This window comes from Nylanderia fulva, unplaced genomic scaffold, assembly GCF_048542155.1.
Source record: "Nylanderia fulva isolate GAGA-0341 unplaced genomic scaffold, ASM4854215v1 Scaffold11, whole genome shotgun sequence".
Classification (NCBI taxonomy): domain Eukaryota; kingdom Metazoa; phylum Arthropoda; class Insecta; order Hymenoptera; family Formicidae; genus Nylanderia; species Nylanderia fulva.
In genome coordinates, this window is record NW_028189302.1 from 2,479,482 (window position 1) to 2,499,931 (window position 20,450).

At 29.2% G+C, this 20,450-nt stretch overlaps 2 protein-coding genes across 3 annotated transcripts; both read right to left on the bottom strand.

The window, feature by feature from the left end:
- Positions 1–55: 55 nt before the first annotated feature.
- On the bottom strand, positions 56–8,546 carry nompB (intraflagellar transport protein 88-like protein nompB). Of its 2 annotated transcripts, none has more exons than XM_085486264.1 (16): positions 8,375–8,546; positions 7,957–8,085; positions 7,746–7,796; positions 7,388–7,551; positions 7,097–7,292; positions 6,722–6,939; positions 6,391–6,622; positions 5,840–5,997; positions 5,556–5,742; positions 5,299–5,485; positions 4,976–5,123; positions 4,723–4,834; positions 4,545–4,613; positions 4,154–4,454; positions 3,695–3,808; positions 56–1,348 (listed from the first exon to the last, which is right to left on the bottom strand). In XM_085486264.1, the coding sequence occupies exons 2-16, from the start codon at positions 8,080–8,082 to the stop codon at positions 1,200–1,202; spliced, it is 2,412 nt and encodes an 803-aa protein (XP_085342390.1). In that variant the 5' UTR covers positions 8,083–8,085; positions 8,375–8,546; the 3' UTR covers positions 56–1,199. The 2 variants fall into 2 exon arrangements, with proteins under 2 accessions (XP_085342390.1, XP_029174457.1); XM_029318624.2 differs by lacking the exon at positions 56–1,348 and adding an exon at positions 2,618–2,941 and having other exon boundaries at positions 8,375–8,544.
- Positions 8,547–15,245: 6,699 nt separating this feature from the next.
- On the bottom strand, positions 15,246–20,312 carry LOC114943046 (uncharacterized; the record flags this gene model as incomplete). Its single annotated transcript, XM_029318608.2, has 2 exons — positions 15,246–17,918; positions 20,130–20,312. Coding segments are annotated over 2 exons (1,389 nt in total), but the record flags the coding sequence as incomplete, so codon positions are not given.
- Positions 20,313–20,450: the final 138 nt, after the last annotated feature.

Consider the following 20,450-nt stretch of genomic DNA (forward strand, 5'->3'; position numbering starts at 1 on the left):
CGATCGCGCGCACGCGAGAGCGCGAGAAGTCGCAGCGGGAAGGGAGAAGGCGGTGTGACGTTTACGTAAACAGAGAGGCCTGTCGTGAATCGGTGAGTAATTGTGTACGGCGTGATTGTTTTTGTATTATTATTGCTACACTCGAGGCAAACATATATATGTACGTGTTTGTTTTGATAGTTTCCGAGATTCTCGATTCACGGAACTTCGAATTCTCTCTCTCTCTTCGATTTTGAGATATTTCGAGATATATCGATCCTATGAATTTAAGAGTCTGAAGTTTGAAACGCATGCTTCACTTCGGACGATACAATAATATTTTGATGAGTACTTGACCGAATGTTAATTTTCGATTTTCTATATACATGTTTACAATTAAAAGTCTTAAAGTTAACATTGTTTTATTTCGAAATAAAGTGAGAGAATATTTGTGTTGGAATTACGTGTTTTGATAGTTATTTTATAACCATATCTTGAAATATTTATAATTATAAATCGGAAATCTTTTGATCAAAGACCTTGTATATATAAGGAAAAATTGATTTTGGAGTGATTAAAGAATACACTTGTGCAGTTTAATGAATTAATTAAGTCGAAGCACGAGTATCGACCACCGACTGCTTGACAAAGAACAAGTGGAAGCACGTGAATTGTTCAAGAGTAAGTTCAAACATTATATAATCTTCATTCGGATGAGTAAAAAGCGAAATTAATTGGATGTAGAAATTATTGTCATTCTATTGATATTGCGTTAATTTCTATCGCAATTGGAGGAATGTTGAAATCAACCTTAAAAATTAAAAATGATGGAATATGTCACTATAGATAAGGCAGCGCATAAATAGACGCTGTTGTAAACAATTTGAAGATTTCAATTGAAAAAATCGGCACATGAATATATAAATGCTGTTGCAAACATTTTGAAGATTTAAATTTAAAAAAATTTAAATAATAGAAATAAAAATCTGAAAGAATTTTAATTATTTTCTCACGTGCGACACGTTCGTTTTTTTTTCCTTCTAAAAATACTTTTCTACTATATCAAATCAATTTTTCCGAATGTAAAATTTGAAAATAAAAATTCTAATTTTAAACAAACTATTTAAATTAAATATTTTAATTAAAATTTAAAAAACTGAACGAAATATGTTGTCGAATTGTTTATGATTGCACGTGGTTTTCACATCGCGTGACAGTCATTATATCGGTCTATTAATTCTCAGCACACTAAACCCACGCATACACGCGTAAATTTGTACGAATCTGATGAAACGGATCCAATGCATCGTCTGTTTTTTCATCTTCACTCGCTTTATCTTCAAATCCAATTTTTTAGTGCATATGTTATCTGGAATGTAAAAAATTCGTTTTATCTCGAAAGAAAAAAAATCGTAATCAGCGCTTATTCCAGAGAGATCTCACTGAGAAATTACACACGAATGCGCATAAATAAATTAAGAAGCAATTTAATTAGGCAATATCTGTTATTTTGATCTAAAAATATATTTTTAAATATTACAGTTTTTCAATAAATATAAATTATTACTATTTATTAACGTGTATGTGTATATATCAAATATTCTTGCAAGATTTTATAAAAAATTATACATTATATATATAATGTTTTATAAAGTCATTAGATAAAAATTGTAAGAGAAAATTATATAATATACATACTCCTTAAATTGCATAGAAATGTATATAAAATACATAGATATATACGAACAAGCAATAAGTAACATCCGTCTCGACAGACTACATAAGCTGAATGGAGTTTGATTAGAACAGCCGATATGTGTTTAAATTTAGATCATTGCAATTGCCCGACCCTAACAGGCCCGTATAAATCATTTCCCTTTAGTGAAGACCAATCTTACATGCCTCTATGTTCGATTGGATTGGATTGTACTTCATAATCGATTGAATAAAATATCGATGAAGCGTTAAATAATGTGATATTAATTGTACTATGAACAAATAATAAAGTTCATCATATTTTAATAATTTTAATAAATGCAATAAATTGCTATTTGTGTATGAAATTTCTATTAAAAAAATATAATTATTAAAAAAAATATTTTAATACTACAAATTTTTGAAGAGTCATTAAGAAATAATATTGTGGTAAATTTTTCAAAATAAAGTCGCTGTAATAATGATTCTGTAATTCTGTAATACGCAGTGTGATAAAGAGATTCCACGAATAGGGGCATTGACATATAGGGTTAATAAGAGATGTCAAATGTGATCAATTCGCATGACCGCACTTCGAAAATATAGTGGAGAGCATTTCATCGTCTTGACGCGTCTCAACGTTTAATATCTAAAGTATTAATACAACTGTGTGTAAATACGCGCACATATATATCGCAAACTTGGATGGATAACTTTTTTATAAGTGAGATTTTATTGCACAATCATGATAGAGAACTAAACACTTAACTAACTGCTAATGATAATATCGTATAGTATTGTATAAAAATAATTAAACGTATAATATATGCACGTACGAACACTATATATATTAAACGCTATATTAAATTTATCATAAATTATGTTAAACAAACTAGAACATATTGCAAAAAATATTTAAAATGCGAATAAAGTAATAATATGAATTAGTACAATATATTTATTTTAATAAAATTATCAATTTTTCACAACTTTCATTTTTACTAATTTTCTACTTTTTTCGAATATATGATTTAAATATTAATACATGCGCTCATAATAATATAATTTGCATATTTTTTACTATTTCTAATTAGATTTATATTAAAAAACATATAAATCTATATAACAATTACGTAACCAACACGATGTTATCACTCGGGTAATAGATCATCTCCAAGTTCTTCGTCACCAAAATCATCATCTCGTTTTCCGGCTGCTGTCATAGGACGAGTAGGGAGTGGTCCTATGGGATCTGTATAACTCGTACCTGAAAATAATTGGAAATATAAAGAAAAAAGCAAAAAACAAAGCTATTACTTTTATGATTCTAATAATATTCAAATCAATAAATGAGTGTATGTATGTGTTTGTATTGTGTAATTGACACATGTTCTAAAATGGAACTCGAAATTATATAACCATAATAAATATATATATTTATTAATGTGATATTGTTTGTGATGTGGTATTGACTTAATATGTAAATATCCTAGCAATGTCTGTTTTTGGATTCACAACTCGAATCATATATAACTATTTGTCAGGTATTAAGTGATAAAGAGAGAATAAAAATAGACAAGTAAAAGTGGCTGCAGCCATCCATCATTTATTCAATCCATTAGAGTGGCTCGCGCACCACCTGTAGATCACCGTTGCCGATGTTTGCTTTCAATGGAAGTGTGCATAATGCTAAAGCATTAATAATCGAATAATCGTTGAATTTTCCATCACATAATGTTACAATGGTATGATAAAATATCTCACCTAATAATAAAACTAAATTAGAGATATAAAATTAAAAATGTAAAATATGGAAATAAAATCATAATATAAAATATATTAAATCTATAATTTTATATATTATATATTATATAAAATTATAGATTTAATATATCTACACTTAAAAGATTCTTAGACTTATAAAAGATAATAACTATATGTATAAGAAGCACGAGATAATGGAGATTTCAAAATACATGAAAAGTGATTATATTTCTTGAAATTTTTTGTATGATTGTACCTTGATAATCGTTCCGACCTGAGATTGGTCGTCGATCCGAACTTGATCTGTGGTCTGATAGACTCACTCCTGAACCACCTCGCGATGATGTTCCACTATTGCTCTTTCTAGATCCTGCATAAAATATATGATCAAATTATAGGTAAAAAAAAATAATTTAAAATAATTTAAATTTTTTGTAAAGTCTATTACAAAAAATTTAGATTGTTTTAATAAAAAGCTGACCCATAAAGATTTGTTTTTTACAAGATAGAATAATTTTATATATTAAAAAAAAATAGTTGATCATATATAGAATTATTGCAATCGTTATTATATCATTAATTCTATTGAGTTAATTAAAATACATAACAATTGTCAGATTATACATATATATATATATATATATATATATATATATATATATATATATATATATATAATCTGTTATTGTAGGCTAATTAAAATATATGTATTTACCTGTAGTGCCTGGTCTTGCTGAACCTTGTCTCTCTTTTAATTCTTTAGCTTTTTCAGCCTTCTTCAATTCAGCTGCATACATTTGTGCTTCTTTCAAACCCATATCACTACACAGTCTGATCAAAAACTTTAGGCATTCTATATTATCTGGAAATTTATTGTGAATATCTTGATACTCCGTGAGAGCTTTATGAAATTGTCCAGTGCGTCTTAAACAGGCAGCTACTAATAATCTCCATCTTGGTTCATCTGGTGCGAGTTCTACTGCTTTTTCAAAATAAGTCAATGCCTTTTCAGCAACCTTAAAATAGAAATTTAAGAAATATATATATAGAATATTTTTAATTTAATTTTATCAAAAGTTTATATTGCAAATAATAAAATGCTATACCTGCATCGATATGAAATATGATCCAATCCAATCTATCACTTCAAAATTTGCAGGATAGAATCTGTGAGACTGTAACAAATATATACAATTAATAAATATAAATAAAAAATATTGATGACACAACAGAATAGATAGTCAAAGATAACTTAATAAGTAGAAATAGAAAATTTACACTTACATCATTATAAAACTGAAATGCTTGCTGCTTGTCTCCTATCGAGTCATACATTTCTCCCAATTTTTGTAGAACTCCTGGGTCGGATGATAATATCCCTAACAATTGATTATACCTGCAATATATTCCAAATGTGAGAATCAAATTAATTACGTTCAGAAATTAATACCACACAAATTTTAGTAAAATGACAATAATAACAATAAATTAGTTACAAAAGTTAAGAAAAATATATAACTTAACAAAATAACTTAACCATTCAGATGCTTGATCGATATCGCTCATCAGCTGATACAAATGACCGATTTGATATAACGTTTGTGGATCGTGTCTAACGATATTACGAATTTTCCAGAAACATTCTAAAGCCTCCTCAAACATAGTCTGTTTTTTATAAACTAAGCCTGAAAAAATATTTTAATAGTTATAAAATAGAAGATGCATTAATTTACACATTTTTTATTATCATTGAATATAAAATAAATACGAAAATTTGTTCAAATTTTAATAATTATTAATTTAATAATAATAAATAATTATAATAATAATCTAACAACATCTATTTTATAAAATAATTACCTAAATTATACAGTGCTTGTACATGACTAGCATCCGTTTCTAAGGCACATAGCAATAGCTCTCTAGCAATGTTCAGATCATCTTTTTTAATTGCACAAGCAGATAAGTTAACGTAGGCTGCCGCGTTGTAAGCATCAGAGTTACGAGCTGCTTCTCCATATTTCTCAGCTTGATCGTAATCTCCTTGCTAAATAATTTTCTGATTAAACATAATAAACTGATATTTAACAGATAGATATTCACAGAATTTTACTCACGAGATAATAAATGAACGAAAGCATAGTTGCTGCTGCACTGTTAGCTTTAGTATCGCGATTTTCGAACATCTTTAATGTATCTATGGCCAGTTGCGTTTCTCGATTAAGTAAAAATACCATAGCTTTGTTTATTTCTAAATCAGCAGCTAAAGCACTATAAGCTGAGGATTTTATCGCATCGACGCACCTGAAAGAGTTGAGTGAATAAATACAGAGAATGTATACTAAGATATTTCTATGTGATATAATTTCTTAAATGTAAATAATAATAATTTAAGACATACCAGGCAAATCCAGCTGTAAGTGTATCTTCAATAACGGGTGCTATAAGTTTTGCTGCACAAAGTATACTTTTCTCAGCCTCCAACTTCATTTCTTTTTCCAATTTAGATAAATTATCAGTTTTTATAACTTCATTTAATATATTAGATGTAACATCATCCTGCAACACATAAATAAACAAATTTAAACTACATAATAAGTATACTTAATATGTCTAGTATACGACTTAATATTTGATTTATAATATATATGTAAACAAAAAAAAATTATATATGAATAAATATTCATATATACTCATCATTCAATATATCATATACATATACAATAAACAAATAACATCCAAACAAAATATTTTTAAAAAATATTTAAAAAATTTAACATTGAATACTTGATGAAAAGAAGCAATTAATATGAATGTGTTGCTATGTGAAATATGTGCACCTTTATGCATAATAAGTTGATACACACTGTGATACGTAGTAGTGCAGGTGTTGGCAACGTTTTGAGAAATACATAGCTTTAGTAAGCAGAGTACAATCGTGCCAAAACTCACAGGATTTATGCTATACTTGTCCTCCTGATCTATATTAAGTTGTACTTCTAATAATTCTAAGAAAGCTCTTTTCATCTTATCGCGATGAGATAATGCAAAATGACACAAAACAGCATGTAAGCCTGCTTTAAACTCAGCTTTTTCTCTCATGACCCATTCAAAACTATTCGCCGCTTCTTCTAACCGACCCATTTGCACAAATAACATGCCCATGTTATGCATAATCTTTATTCTGTGAAAGTTAGTCAAGTTAATAATAATATTGATGATGACATAAGGCAATTAAATTCCTCTGCAGTTGTCATAAATAAATTAATAAATGTAAAGTTACCTTAGATCCTTATGAACTGTTGGAGCTTGATCAAATGCCATTCTATACATTTTGATAGCTTGAGATAATTGGCCCATCTTCACATAAATATTACCCATATTGACTTTAAGTCTGGCACTATTGCTAAACATCCTGTTTCTTGTTATTGCTTGATAAGTTGCTATAGCCTCTGTGTACATTTCATTATTTGTATATTGAACCGCTAAGTTAAACAGCACCTGTTGAAAAAGAAATTTAAAAAATGTGTATATATATAAAATAAATATATATATATATTTTTTTTTAAATAACATATACATATATGTATATGAACAAAATCTAAATTACTGATTTTATCATCAAATATAAGAATTTATAATAATTCAATGAGCTTACAGCAAATGTCAAATCTATGTTGTGATTATCACTGAGACCGGCTTGTTCCTGCAGTCGTATAAGGGCCCTCTCCCTTGAGGAGGCTTCGCGTGCGCGTTCTAAAGCGACCCTCATATTGTTTTCAGAAGCTGCCTCTGCAGAGCTTTCTATCAAACTCATTATTTTTCTTTCTGACGTTTTTATTTTTTCTTCTGGCCTAAAATTTAAAAAAAATCATAAAAAGATATTTTAATGTTATGCTAATTGATGTGTGTATGATGAAAATATATCAAATATATAGTAATATCTTACGTGTCTTCTTTATTGGTTTCCAATGGAGGTGCAGGACCTTTAACACTACTTCCCATATTAAGAGGATCAAAAGCTTGTCGACTAGTATATCCAGCACTTCTTACTGCTGTCATAGGTCTAACTCCACCAGTCATAGGCTGCATAGCAGTACCACTTCTTTGAAACTAAAGAAAGTAAAGACATAAAATAGATTATTAAACTTAAAACTATGTCATATAAAAGACTACTACATTAACATATTAATAAAATGAATAACTTATGCAAGTATAACGATAATAAATTACAATAATTACTATTAAATATTATAAGGATAATGTTAGATTATATAAACTGCATGTAGATTATATAAACTGCTTACTCTGCTTGATGTTCCAAAACGCATTGCTGTGCCTGGTGTCTTTGGAGTGAACTGTCAACAAATATCAAATTAAAAAATTTGTAAAACACAAGAAATATTTAATTTTTAATAATTACACTAAGTGGTACTAATAGATAGATATTATATAAGAAACTAAGACATTAGAATTCTGTCTAATGACAAAGATATGATGACTTAACATCGTACTTACTATTGATCTTTTTCCATAACTTGTTTTGATAACCTCCTGAAATAATTCATCCTGCTCAAGATCCTTGTACATTGATGCATAATCATTATATCCTGTATAAATATCATCCTCGACTGCTACAGCCATAGTCTATAATTTTACAATATAATTATAATTATGTTTCCATCAACTTTTGTTATATATATATACATATATAAAAATATGAGAGCAATCGTTGACTGATATTCTCCAATGACTTAAATAAATAAACATTAAATAAATATAATTATTAACAAATACTAAATATTAAACAAATTAAACAAAATTATCTTTCTCAGAAAAGAATTCTAAATTATAAAGAGTAAAAGGAACGAGCGAGATTCCAACAAATTGCACATCAAATACGAAGAATAATTCTTTTCTCGAATTAGACTCTTACTGAAGTTTAATGCGTAGTTTTCGCTGAAATTCACTGTACAACTGTACACTAACAGATTCTTAGTAAATATTGCAGTAGAATAACAGAGAGAGAAGCTTGAAAATGACGTTTTGATAGAATTCTCCGTACAGTAACGCCATCACATCCACTTATAAAAATCGAAATTATTTAGCTAACACTTTCGACACTGCCGATAAAATCACCGTTTTGGGTTTGTGTCCATACTATATTTAATTAAATTATGGATCACCTTTCATGATTTAAATGTATAATTTTTTGAATCTATAACATATATTATATATAACTATATATATGTAATTTATATACAGTACATATAATATTATTTATTTTGTGTGTGAATAATATTTCTGTCATTATAAGAGTGTTATGTATATATATAAAATATTAATTCGTTCTTTTCAAAAGTTCAATACTTTATGTTTAATTAGGGGTATTGTAATCCCTTAAGGCTCGTCTACATAGACAATAAGCAATAATACAGAATGAAAAGTAAGAAATGGGATTTGTTCATTTTGTTACTTCCGATGAAATGAGCGAATCCCATTTCATCGGACTGCTTACTGCTTATTCTTTACTCTGTATTGCTTACTGTCTATGAAGACCTTTAAATAAGCATAAATAGTTACACGATATATACAATAAACCATTTGATGGTTCATGCATATCTCCTTTAAGTAGTCACGTGACTGCACGATGCCCGCGCGCATGCGCTCGGCGAGTTAGCGCACATCTGTTTTAAACAACGCGCGCGGTCGCACAATGTTGCGCGTTCGACGAATTCACATGTGTCTACTTTAATCGAAGTTTGCGGTTGCGCGATAGATTCACGCATATCTACTTTAAAGAAGTACTCGGCTACGCGAGACTTGCGTGCCTAATTCTAGATTATCAACTTTAAAGCAGGCAGCCGCGATTTACAACGCTCGTACACCCGACGTGTGTCAGGTACATTTACTTTAAGCAATCATATGATCTTGCTGCTGTATTACTCATCTCGGTTTATCTGTATTATGTAAAGAGTGAGTAATTTGAGAAGGTATAATTCTTATTTTGTTAAATGAATTGCTAAATGAAACAGCGCATATAATTACGTCCGGTTTTAAAAATCAAGGTTATGTTTATGTTGTTCGAAGTATATAATAAATTATTTCTCTTACACTTAATTTATTTTCTATATCTAATATGAAAGATCGAGAACCAATTACAAAAAATCAAAAGATATTTCTCATCGTCTTGTAAGAGCAGGTTATGAAATGAAAAATGAAAGTCAGTCAAGCGCATTTTAAATAAATATATATTTCTAATATATATATATATATATATATATATATATATATATATATGTTTATGTATTTATATATTTATAAATATATTTCTTGGTAAATTAAAAATTCTGGCAATCTCGTTTATGAGACGCGCGAGAAGACGAGGAATTACAAGATGCGTCCTTGAGATTCATCTTTATCTTTATCACACATTGTTACGTCGATTTTCCGCGAAGTTATCTCTTTACTCATGAAATTATATTATATTATTATGAAATCGCGCTCGCCATTCATGAATGAGCGATCGCGCTGGAAGTGTTAGGAGTTTAGGAGTAGGATAGATCATGGTTACTACGCGGTTACTATAAGTAGTAAATTCAATCACACGCGCGACTCGCCTGATTCACATTCGCTTAGAATCATATCGCGGTCCTCCGATGTGATGGACTTAGTTCTCCTTCATTTAAAATCCAATTTAATGTATAAATGAATTTCTCAGTAAAAAAATTTCTACTGAGAATAGATATACACAAGAGAATCAAGTTTGTATCAGCTGACAGCATTTAATTTCTACACTGAAAAAATGGTTAACTTCACTAAACCTTTCAATTAAATTTTTTACTCTTTTGTTAATTGAACACATATTAATATTTAAATCAAATATATGTTGTGATAGAGATTTAATGTATTATATATAATATTTTTATATGTTCAATTAACAAAATAATATTTAATTGAATGGTTTAGTCAAGTTAACAATTTTTTTAGTGAAGAAAAATAAACTTAATCAGTTTTAATTTTTTGTTATATATTTTTTATTAAAATAAATTAAATGTTTTACTATTTTGGAAATAAAATATATGTCTGATATTAAATGTCAGACTGAGGTGGAAATTTTACATACTTATATGGCAAAAGAATTAACTTATATGTCAGAGATTTTTTAATTGAACAAATATAAATTTCGGAAAATCTAGGAAAATAAAAAAAGATTAGTTCTACATGCTCATAATACCAAATAATTGAATTATAAAATAAATCGTGATTTTCGTATAATATATGAATATTTTCGATTTTTATTTTACATTTATATTAATTATTTGTTAGATTATTATCAATAGTTATTTTTTCTCTAGTTTTATTTATTTTATAATTATTATAGTCAAGGATTATTATTCTACACATTAGTAGAACTGCCAAGTAAATAACATTATAAATAGTCGAAAAATGAATCGTAAAATACTGTTCAGAAAGCATGTCACGTAATACATAAATAATATCTGAGCCAATTTGGTGTACTGCGAAGTTAAAGAGAAAGAATGAAGAAAGAAAAGGATAAACAAATGGGGTTTCCCCAGAGAGATCATTTGGGAGATACGCTGCATTTTAAAATTATTACAACAGAAACATTTTGTAAATTTCCTTGTGCTCATATCACTCTTTGATAGTGTCAGTTTTCTATAGAGATTGCAATACTGACACCAATCAATATAAATTAATTATCACATAAATACATCATTATTTCGCAACAAATGAGGTTTCAATGAGGGATTGGAAGTCCATGTTTATTTTACGTCATGAGCGCAAAAGAGAAACAAGGATAAAATCAAGTGCATAATTTGTTAACAAATCTGTTTGAAATATTCTCATGGGATGCAATCTACGCATTAGTGACGTATCCCTTGTTTGACGTAGGAAGTTCTCCAACCGGAAACTTTCCTCGAGTGAAGTTTGATGACAATGACATGAGTCACTTTGTTTACTACGTCTACATCTCTTTTTCCTCTTGGAAAGTTTCTACAAGAGTTCTACGTAATGTATGTACCATCTTTCTGACATCATTGTGATGCCACTCGAATTCCCCAGTTATAAAATTTTCTCAACGCAATTGTTAAAACTTTTAATTAATTTATAAATAATGAAATAGTATATTGGTTGAGATGCACTATCTTTAATAACTTTCCAAAATAGTAAGATATCACAAAATCACGAAAATCTATCTTTCACAGATTTAACTTTTATGTTTGATATTTTTTCAAAAATAAATTATTACAAATAAAGCTGATTTTTTTATTCCCATTGAAATTAAAATATAAGCACAAAAAGACCGTATATTTTGTATTTGTATATGAGATAATATCTCCGATAATAATAACCGATCAAGTGATTATTCACAATCAGATTAAAACTCTATCAATATTTTGAGATCTTTTTGACTGACGTAGCATACAGAAGTAGAACTTCGAAAGAGAAGAAAATAAGATACGGGTGATTTCCTTCCAAGAGATTGTCTGAAGAGACTGACATGTTTTCATACGTCAATGAGTATCCATTATTTGTAATTTCACCCGCGCTAATCATTGTTAATTACGCATAAGCAGATGACGACAACAACTGAATAAATAATCATACATACCTCTTTATCAAAGTTTTCCAATTAGAGATTGGAGACTGGTCTAAGGTCTACATCACGAGCAAAACGGAAATTACGATAAAGTCACGCACATTGAACGTCTGTTTTACTTTCACGTCATCATGATTACCTAACAAGTTCATTTGAAATGTTTTCGAAGCATATAATCTACTTACAATTCGTTTTATACATCCTCTTTAGCGACCACCAAAGATTTATCTCTGAAAAAGTTTATATTTTATGACGCCTATAATCAATTATTCAATAATCATTTATTTGGATTTCCTCTTTCTTCTAGAAAGTATTTCTACATTGATTTATGACGTATACATGTATTATTCCTTTGCTACTATCACGACACCAATTATTACGATACTTTCTCATAACAATTGTTAAAATTATTCACTGTATTAATGATTAAATAGAAAATGCGTTGTAAATATTTTTAATAATATTTTAAAATTAGAATATCAAAATCAAGAATATTAATATTAAGAAAATTAAATTAAACTTTTAGGTATCAATTTTTTTATTTTTAGGATTAATTTTCGATTATGATAAAGGCTTGATTTTTGATAATTCGATAACTTCTACTAATTTTTGCAGATTAAATAATCTTTTTATCCTTAAAAAAATTCGCATGGTTCTTATTCTTCAATTATTTTTAATTGAAGAAAAAGATACAAAAATATAAAACTTTGTATAAAACATATTAATATATTGCTAAAGATAAAGTATTATGTAAAATAATTTAATTGTGAGATATAAAAAGTGAAACAGACTTTCAACATGCTGTAATCATTTTATGACAATCAATTGACATTATTAAGTTCGAAGATCAATCGCAATTTCTTACGGTACTCATGCACTCATAGCAGTCATTGCAACTCATATTCATTGATAAAAGAGATATTTATAGAAACATTACATTAATAAAAGACACAACTATAGAACAATTATAAATAGCTGTTATTATCTTATCGACATTAATCATGACATATTTATTTGGTATTACGAGACGAGAACAACTCTTTTTTTCTTGTTATCAGGCTCGCGGAAATCGTACTCCGTTCATTGAGCTTCACATTTTTTGCACAGATTTGTGACATATTAACTTTAATCAATTGATTAAACATGATACTGCGAACGCAATGCTGTTCTCATTCTTCGAATTTGTCCTGAAAATCTTATCAAGCTTCAGATGAGATATTTGACTTTTCAAGGATAAAATAGGAGATCCTGTATATTTTTTTAATAGATTGACTACTTTGCATATTAAAATTTAAAGCGTTAAATATTAAGAAAAATTTTTAAATACATTCTGAAACTAATATGTAATTCCTCAGATATTCAACTTTTATTTAAAGTTTATGTCATATTATTCTACTACGAGTTCAGTAAGTTTTGCTAATAAAATCGACACACGAAGAAATTAAGAAAAAACAGACTTTGTTATATATTTTTTGTATAATTATTATTTTATAGACTATTGTAGTCATTTTTTTTTGCTTGGATGAAGTAATGAATAAACATGTCACTGTCTTATTGTTAGTAAATATTCTCTTACTTTTATGTCAGTGTTATTGTACAGTTATAGTAAGATAAATAACTATTTGCTAACTGAAATAGTAAATATAATAAAATGCTTCAGGATATAAATATTTTTTTTTAGTATAATCGACGTTCTATAAATTAAATTATATCATAAAATATTATTCTATTTAAGAAATTATTCTATTTAATTTCCAAACTTCATCTCTTACAGCAAACCTTCCCCACTTATTTTAACATTTATCTTGAAAGTCAATCTTTCAGAAAAAAACAATTTTCAAAGTAAATATTTATAGATTAACAATTAAGATTGTAGTAAGGCTTTCAATGTAAAATACATATTTAAATTATTAGCTGGAAAGAACCGAATATATAAATAATAGTTAGTTCAAAAAAGAATTAATTTTCATGGAAAAACTGATTAATTATTTATTGGAAGACAAGTGTTTATTAAAAGTAAAATCTTGAATTGAGATTTCTTAGTTTCTTATTAGTACCTTGGTATATCGTGCCAAAGAAAATGTGTGTCCTGTGCATAATCAGTTTCAATAAAAATTAATTCTTTCTTGAAATTGATGCACTATAATTCGTCCAGTATTTCTAGAAATATTTATTTAACTATAAATTAAACAGAGTTATACTCTGAATGTATATACATATACATATATTATACATATATTAATACAGAAGTTATAATCGAGTTTATAAAACTGGATATACATATGTATAAGCTGTAAGAATAATCGGTTGCATTGAAGTTTGACAATAAATGTTTATTGTTCACATTCGATTCATTTTAAAGAATAGTAAAAAATGATCACAAGATTTTTAATTTTTAATAAATTATTTTAAATTAATCCCAAAGCAATCATAATGAGAAAAGTTTATAGACACGCGAAATAAAAAAATCTTTACTTACCTTTGAACAACAAGGTGTCAGTTATTAATTTTGAACGTAAGTTAGCTTCAAAGTTCAACGCTGTTGCTTTTGTAATTTATGTAAACGATTGCACATACTTACTTTGCACTATTTTCAAATGAATTAGAGTATTTGCCGTTGTAGTCTCTTTACTTGTGAAGTTTCGCAAAGGTTTTTATGCCTTATGAGGGGGGCGATTCTTAAAATTAGTTGTGACTATTAACAATTCTATCATTCTTGTAAGTCCGATGCATTTGCTCTCATTTATTGGAAATATAAATAAGTAGAAGTGAGAGGTTACATGCTCCTCCTTCTTCAAATTTTTACATAATTAGAGGCATATTTAAAATTTTTTTTTTTTTAACTAACATATATTGTATATACATATATCAATAGATTTTTTTTCTTCTTTTCTTAATCATATATTTTCGAAACCGAAAATTGTCCTCGAAAAATACACATTAAACTTTTCGATTGACTCTATTCGAATTCTTTTTAATAATTTTATATGATACTAAAATCTTTGTTCAGTGATATAATTCTCATATATGTATACATATGAGAATTATATTTAAAAACTTGATTTATCTTTCTTTTTATTTTGTAATTTTTATAACTTCGATATTTTAAAAGTTCTTAGCTCATATGTTTCATTCATTCATCATCACTCTTAATTGTATTTATCATATAATAAATATACCGTTTATAATATATAAATAACATTTATTTTTACAAAACAATTTAATTTATAAATAGTAAATAATAAAGTATAATAATATAAAATAATAAATAAATACAATATATTAAGAAATAAATTAGAAATAAATTCTAATTCTAAATTCTAATTAAATAAATTATACTAAATAAGTTAAATCTACTATTTAGTTTTTTTTATATTAAATATACACTGCTGTTTATGAAAATTGCAACACAACTAATATCATTATTCCTTCATGGTGTTGGAATTTTCACAAACAGCAGTATATAATAACAATCTTTTTACTTTTTAGAAGCATACTAAATACTAACAATAAATATTTTCTCTAGCTATATAGCATAAGTTAAATCTATTCGGTTTCTTAAGTTAAATATGTAATTTTTTTTTTTTTTTTAATTAAATGTAGGAGCATAATTAAATACTAACGATAAGTATTCTTTCTAGATATGTAGCGTTATAAAAATTCTGAAAAGTAACTTTTTTTTTAATTATTTGTAACTTTTGTTGACATTTCCATATAAGATCTAGCTTATAGAAAATATATTTTTTTTTTTTGCATATATTCTATAATTTTTTTTCTCTTAAATCTAAATATTATAGTCGTTGATATTATCGTCGTAATAAATAAGTAAGAAACGCATAACTTTAAATTTAACAGTACTGAGATATCTCTTCTAATAAAAAAATACGATTCGTTCGATCACAATATCTATATGATAGAAAGACATGAAAACTTAATAAATAAATACAATATGTTAAAAAATAAATTATAAATAAATTCTAATTCTAAATTCTAATTAAATAAATTATACTAAATAAGTTAAATCTATTATTTAGTTTTTTTTTATATTAAATATACACTGCTGTTTATGAAAATTACAACACAACTAATATCATTATTCCTTCATGGTGTTGGAATTTTCACAAACAGCAGTATATAATAACAACCTTTTTACTTTTTAGAAGCATACTAAATATTAACAATAAATATTTTCTCTAGTTATGTAGCATAAGTTAAATCTATTCGGTTTCTTAAGTTAAATATGTAATTTTTTTTTTTTTTTTTTAATTAAATGTAGGAGCATAATTAAATACTAACGATAAGTATTCTCTCTAGATATATAGCGTTATAAAAAATCTGAAAAGTAACTTTTTTTTAATTATTTGTAACTTTCGTTGACATTTCCATATAAGATCTAGCTTATAGAAAATATATTTTTTTTTTTTGCATATTTTCTATAATTTTTTTCTCTTAAATCTAAATATTATAGTCGTTGATATTATCGTCGTAATAAATAAGTAAGAAACGCATAACTTTAAATTTAACAGTACTGAGATATCTCTTCTAATAAAAAAATACGATTCGTTCGATCACAATATCTATATGATAGAAAGACATGAAAACTTAATAAGTAGAATCTTGTGCAAATTTAAATCTTCAATTAAACGATTTAAAGCGCAACGACAAATTCCTGGATGATCTTGGATGATTTCTTTTCAAGTGTGGCAAGTTTCTCAGTTCCGAACTCTGTCGCTCGATTCAGATCCTTATGAAATATCGCGTTCATAATGCGAGAAACATCAGGAAATTTTAGCAAGAAGAATAGACATTTCAACGCCCAGTACATTATTGTCTCCGACCAACTAAGAGATTTATACAGGCCAGGCATGTCGAGCTTGAGTACGTTGCACAAATAAAGCAAAAAAGCTTTATAACTTTTGAAGAGAGCAATGAAGCCGATTCCCTCGAAGACGCAGATGGACATGTGCTCCCATTTTGCCGTCACTGTGGGAAAATTTGGCTTTACCCAATACTCGATGAAGTCTTCGGCACGTCGGCGTACGTCCTGCAGACTGCCACGACAGAAGTTGTACTGATCCTCGATGCCCAGCAAGTAGCCCAGTCCGCGCCAAAGATGACAGAACGCTTCGAGGTCTTCTTCGCTGGCGTTGTGCACTCCGAATTGTTCAGGATAGAGCACTATCAGGCCCATGAGGGCGAACTGCGTGCCTGACATGTCACCTTGATTCAGACCCTTCATCCTCAACATCGTATACGGACATTGCCAGCTCTTCCCTGTCGGACACGTTTCTTCAAAGTCCCTCGCGATTGTTTTAAACGCCGGGCACATTAGTTGAGTAATTTCGCTCTCCCGATCGATCTGATCGTCGCTTATCTTGCACAATTTCTCTCTCATGTTACGATGCAGTTTTCGTACCATCTGGATATCGCGATAGGCCTGCGTTCCTTCGCGCCAAGGATCGCTTATGTACCAGTTCATGAAACGTCTATTTGTTGACAAGTAACGTTTGAAGGCGCGATACGGCGTATCGGATTTCTGGCTGAGGATTAGCGGCTTCAGTCCGTCAGCAAAGTTGAATATCATTAGTAGACTCATCAGGCCGCTTAGGGCGACGCCGGTCAAATAACGTAGGGCGAATTGTTGTCCACGATAAAATTTGTCCATATCTAACCAATCTGGCCTTTCGTTCGCCGGTCGGCCGCAATCCCCATCTTTAAAGATCGCTGGCAAAACGAATCTTAGAGATTCGGGTATGTTTGGGAAATATTTGTTAATATTGTTTATAAGATGGTCATATTGCTCTTGAAGTGTCCACTGATCGAAATCCACTGGCAAAGAGCTATTGACGAGTTCCTGTTTACACTTTGTTATGAATTCCTTGTGCTGGTCCATTTTGTTAAATTCAATATGTTGTAGGTATTTTAATTTAAGTATTTCTACATATTCAATAAACAAAATAATATTTAGTTGAACAATTTAGTCAAGTTAACAATTTTTTTCAGTGTACAAGATGTGAATTTATCTCGGAAATGCGTGGAAGTTTCAAGTGAAACAATTCAAATAAAATTTAATTAAATTTTGTTGTAAATTAAGGTCCGATTTTTCCCACTTCTCGGTGAGTTTTACCTGAAAGGTAGCATATTTTTGAATAAGTTCTAAAAAGCTCTTCAAATAAGTTCTAAAAAAAAGAGACAAAGATATGCTACTTGTCGGGTAAAACTTACCAAGAGTTGGAACAACCAGCCCTTAATGAGAAATGTTGAAAAGATTTAAATAAATACCTACATAATAATTAAAGATATAGTATATGAAATATACATATTATAATATCTTCGAAAAGATATAATATATGTATGTGTAAAATGTATTATACCTTCAATTAATAAAATAATAAAATGTAATTAATAAAATTAAATTAATAATAATACACAAATTTTAATTAATAATAATAATAATACATTTTTTGCAACTTTAATTGAAAAATATTGAATTTATATATGTATAATAAATTAAAGATAAAATATACAGTACACGTTTACGTAATACGTATTATACAATCATGATGATTCGATTTTTCGATTGATAAATCTTTCGAGACAAAATTAGATGCAAAGTATTAAATACTCGAATGGAATTTCGTCATAGAATTTTTTCAACTTTCCTCCAATTTTTCTAATCGCTTATCATGACCATATATCTCAATCAAACAACTACTTATTAATGTCTGTGACCGATAACTAGATCCCGGAGCTACGGGCAATCTAAAAACGCGCAATCGATAAGGCAATTTAACGGATTAACGTTCCGATAACGCGTAATTCCGGTTTGAGAAAGAAAAAATGCAAAATACGGCAATTAAATATGTATGGGGAAGTTTTGTCGCGCGACTGCATTCCACGACGAACGGAATGCTTCTATAACGAGAGTCACGTGTTTACAACATCGTGTAATACTCGGCGAGACGATGCGATGGTATGCACGACACGTTTAATATTTCAAGGACCCACGTGGTTCTCTCACCGGCAAAGTAAACATCGCGGAGAAGCCGGGGCGGATCTTGATATATCTAAACCGCGCGATGACATCTTGATTGTGCGTCTCGAGTGAAAGCTATTGTTTGCTCGAAAACGAGGGCCAAATCGGAGCAGTCGATAGATCAATCAACTTGATAAATCAACTCGAAGAATTGCGATTCGCGCAAGCTGCGTATCTCATTGGAAAGCCAATGGCGCGTCCTTGTAATCGTCGTGATTTATCGACAAAAAGATGTCATTTTATCTTCGATTTCTCTAATATATAATGGCCTCGCTTTTAATTTTATTTTCAATAATAATAATATTATTCGTGCTAACGCGATAGAAAAGAGAAATGACTGTTATCAAATAATCTATTTTGCGAGAGCAACACGATATGATTTATTCGACTTCGAATATGTAGAATGTGTCGCTCGTAAATTAAATGCAAATTGCCTGTAACAATATGTCAAGAGCAGTACCTTGAAAGTGACTAAATCGAAGTTCCGAACTCCGCGGTTCACTAAATCAATGCATATTTATTTTTGTTTTTACCTGTAGCACAAAATCTCAAAAATACAGAAGAATGAGAAACCTGTGACTTTTTTAAAAAGAGAAAATACAATTACCTAACCTAACCTAACAAAAACATTTTTATAACTTTTATTTTTTTTAATATATATCTAATTATTAGGAAAAAATATATAATTTTGACATATAACGTTTACGTTTATATCAATGAATTTCGTGAAATTTTGTCTCATTCAGAAGAACCTGAGCACTGTTTTTATACCGGAATATCCTTCTCATTTATGCCATACGCGGCACACTCGATTATCATGTTATTTACTCTACAAGTAGAGACGTCCCATCAAAACAAAACATTTCGCATTCAACAGTATACAGAGTATAATGAGACAGTTCGAGGAAAATTCAATTTACGTCTTTGACAGCTAGAGCTATCGACAGGTGGATAGTCATCGAGATTGAATCGGATGGCGCGTTTTTGACAGACGCGCGCGCGACACCCGCGTCATACTTCACACAGTACCTGAGAGGACCCTGTATACGCGCTTCCTCCTTCAAAGTCGGTCCTGATGAGACGAGTGACGTCGGGGCTGATCTCCTCCTCGATGTAACACAAACGCGGATGCGAGACCGATGGTGAAATACACCCGCCACGGCCGAGCGACGACTGGTCGTGCCTCCGGACGAGCTTCCCCCGTGTATCGCGCGATCAACCAACCGGCCGGCTCGCGAGATCTACCACTACTGACGCGGCGTACGTCACTATCTCGATCGCGCGCACGCGGAGCGCGAGAAGTCGCAGCGGGAAGGGAGAAGGCGGTGTGACGTTTACGTAAACAGAGAG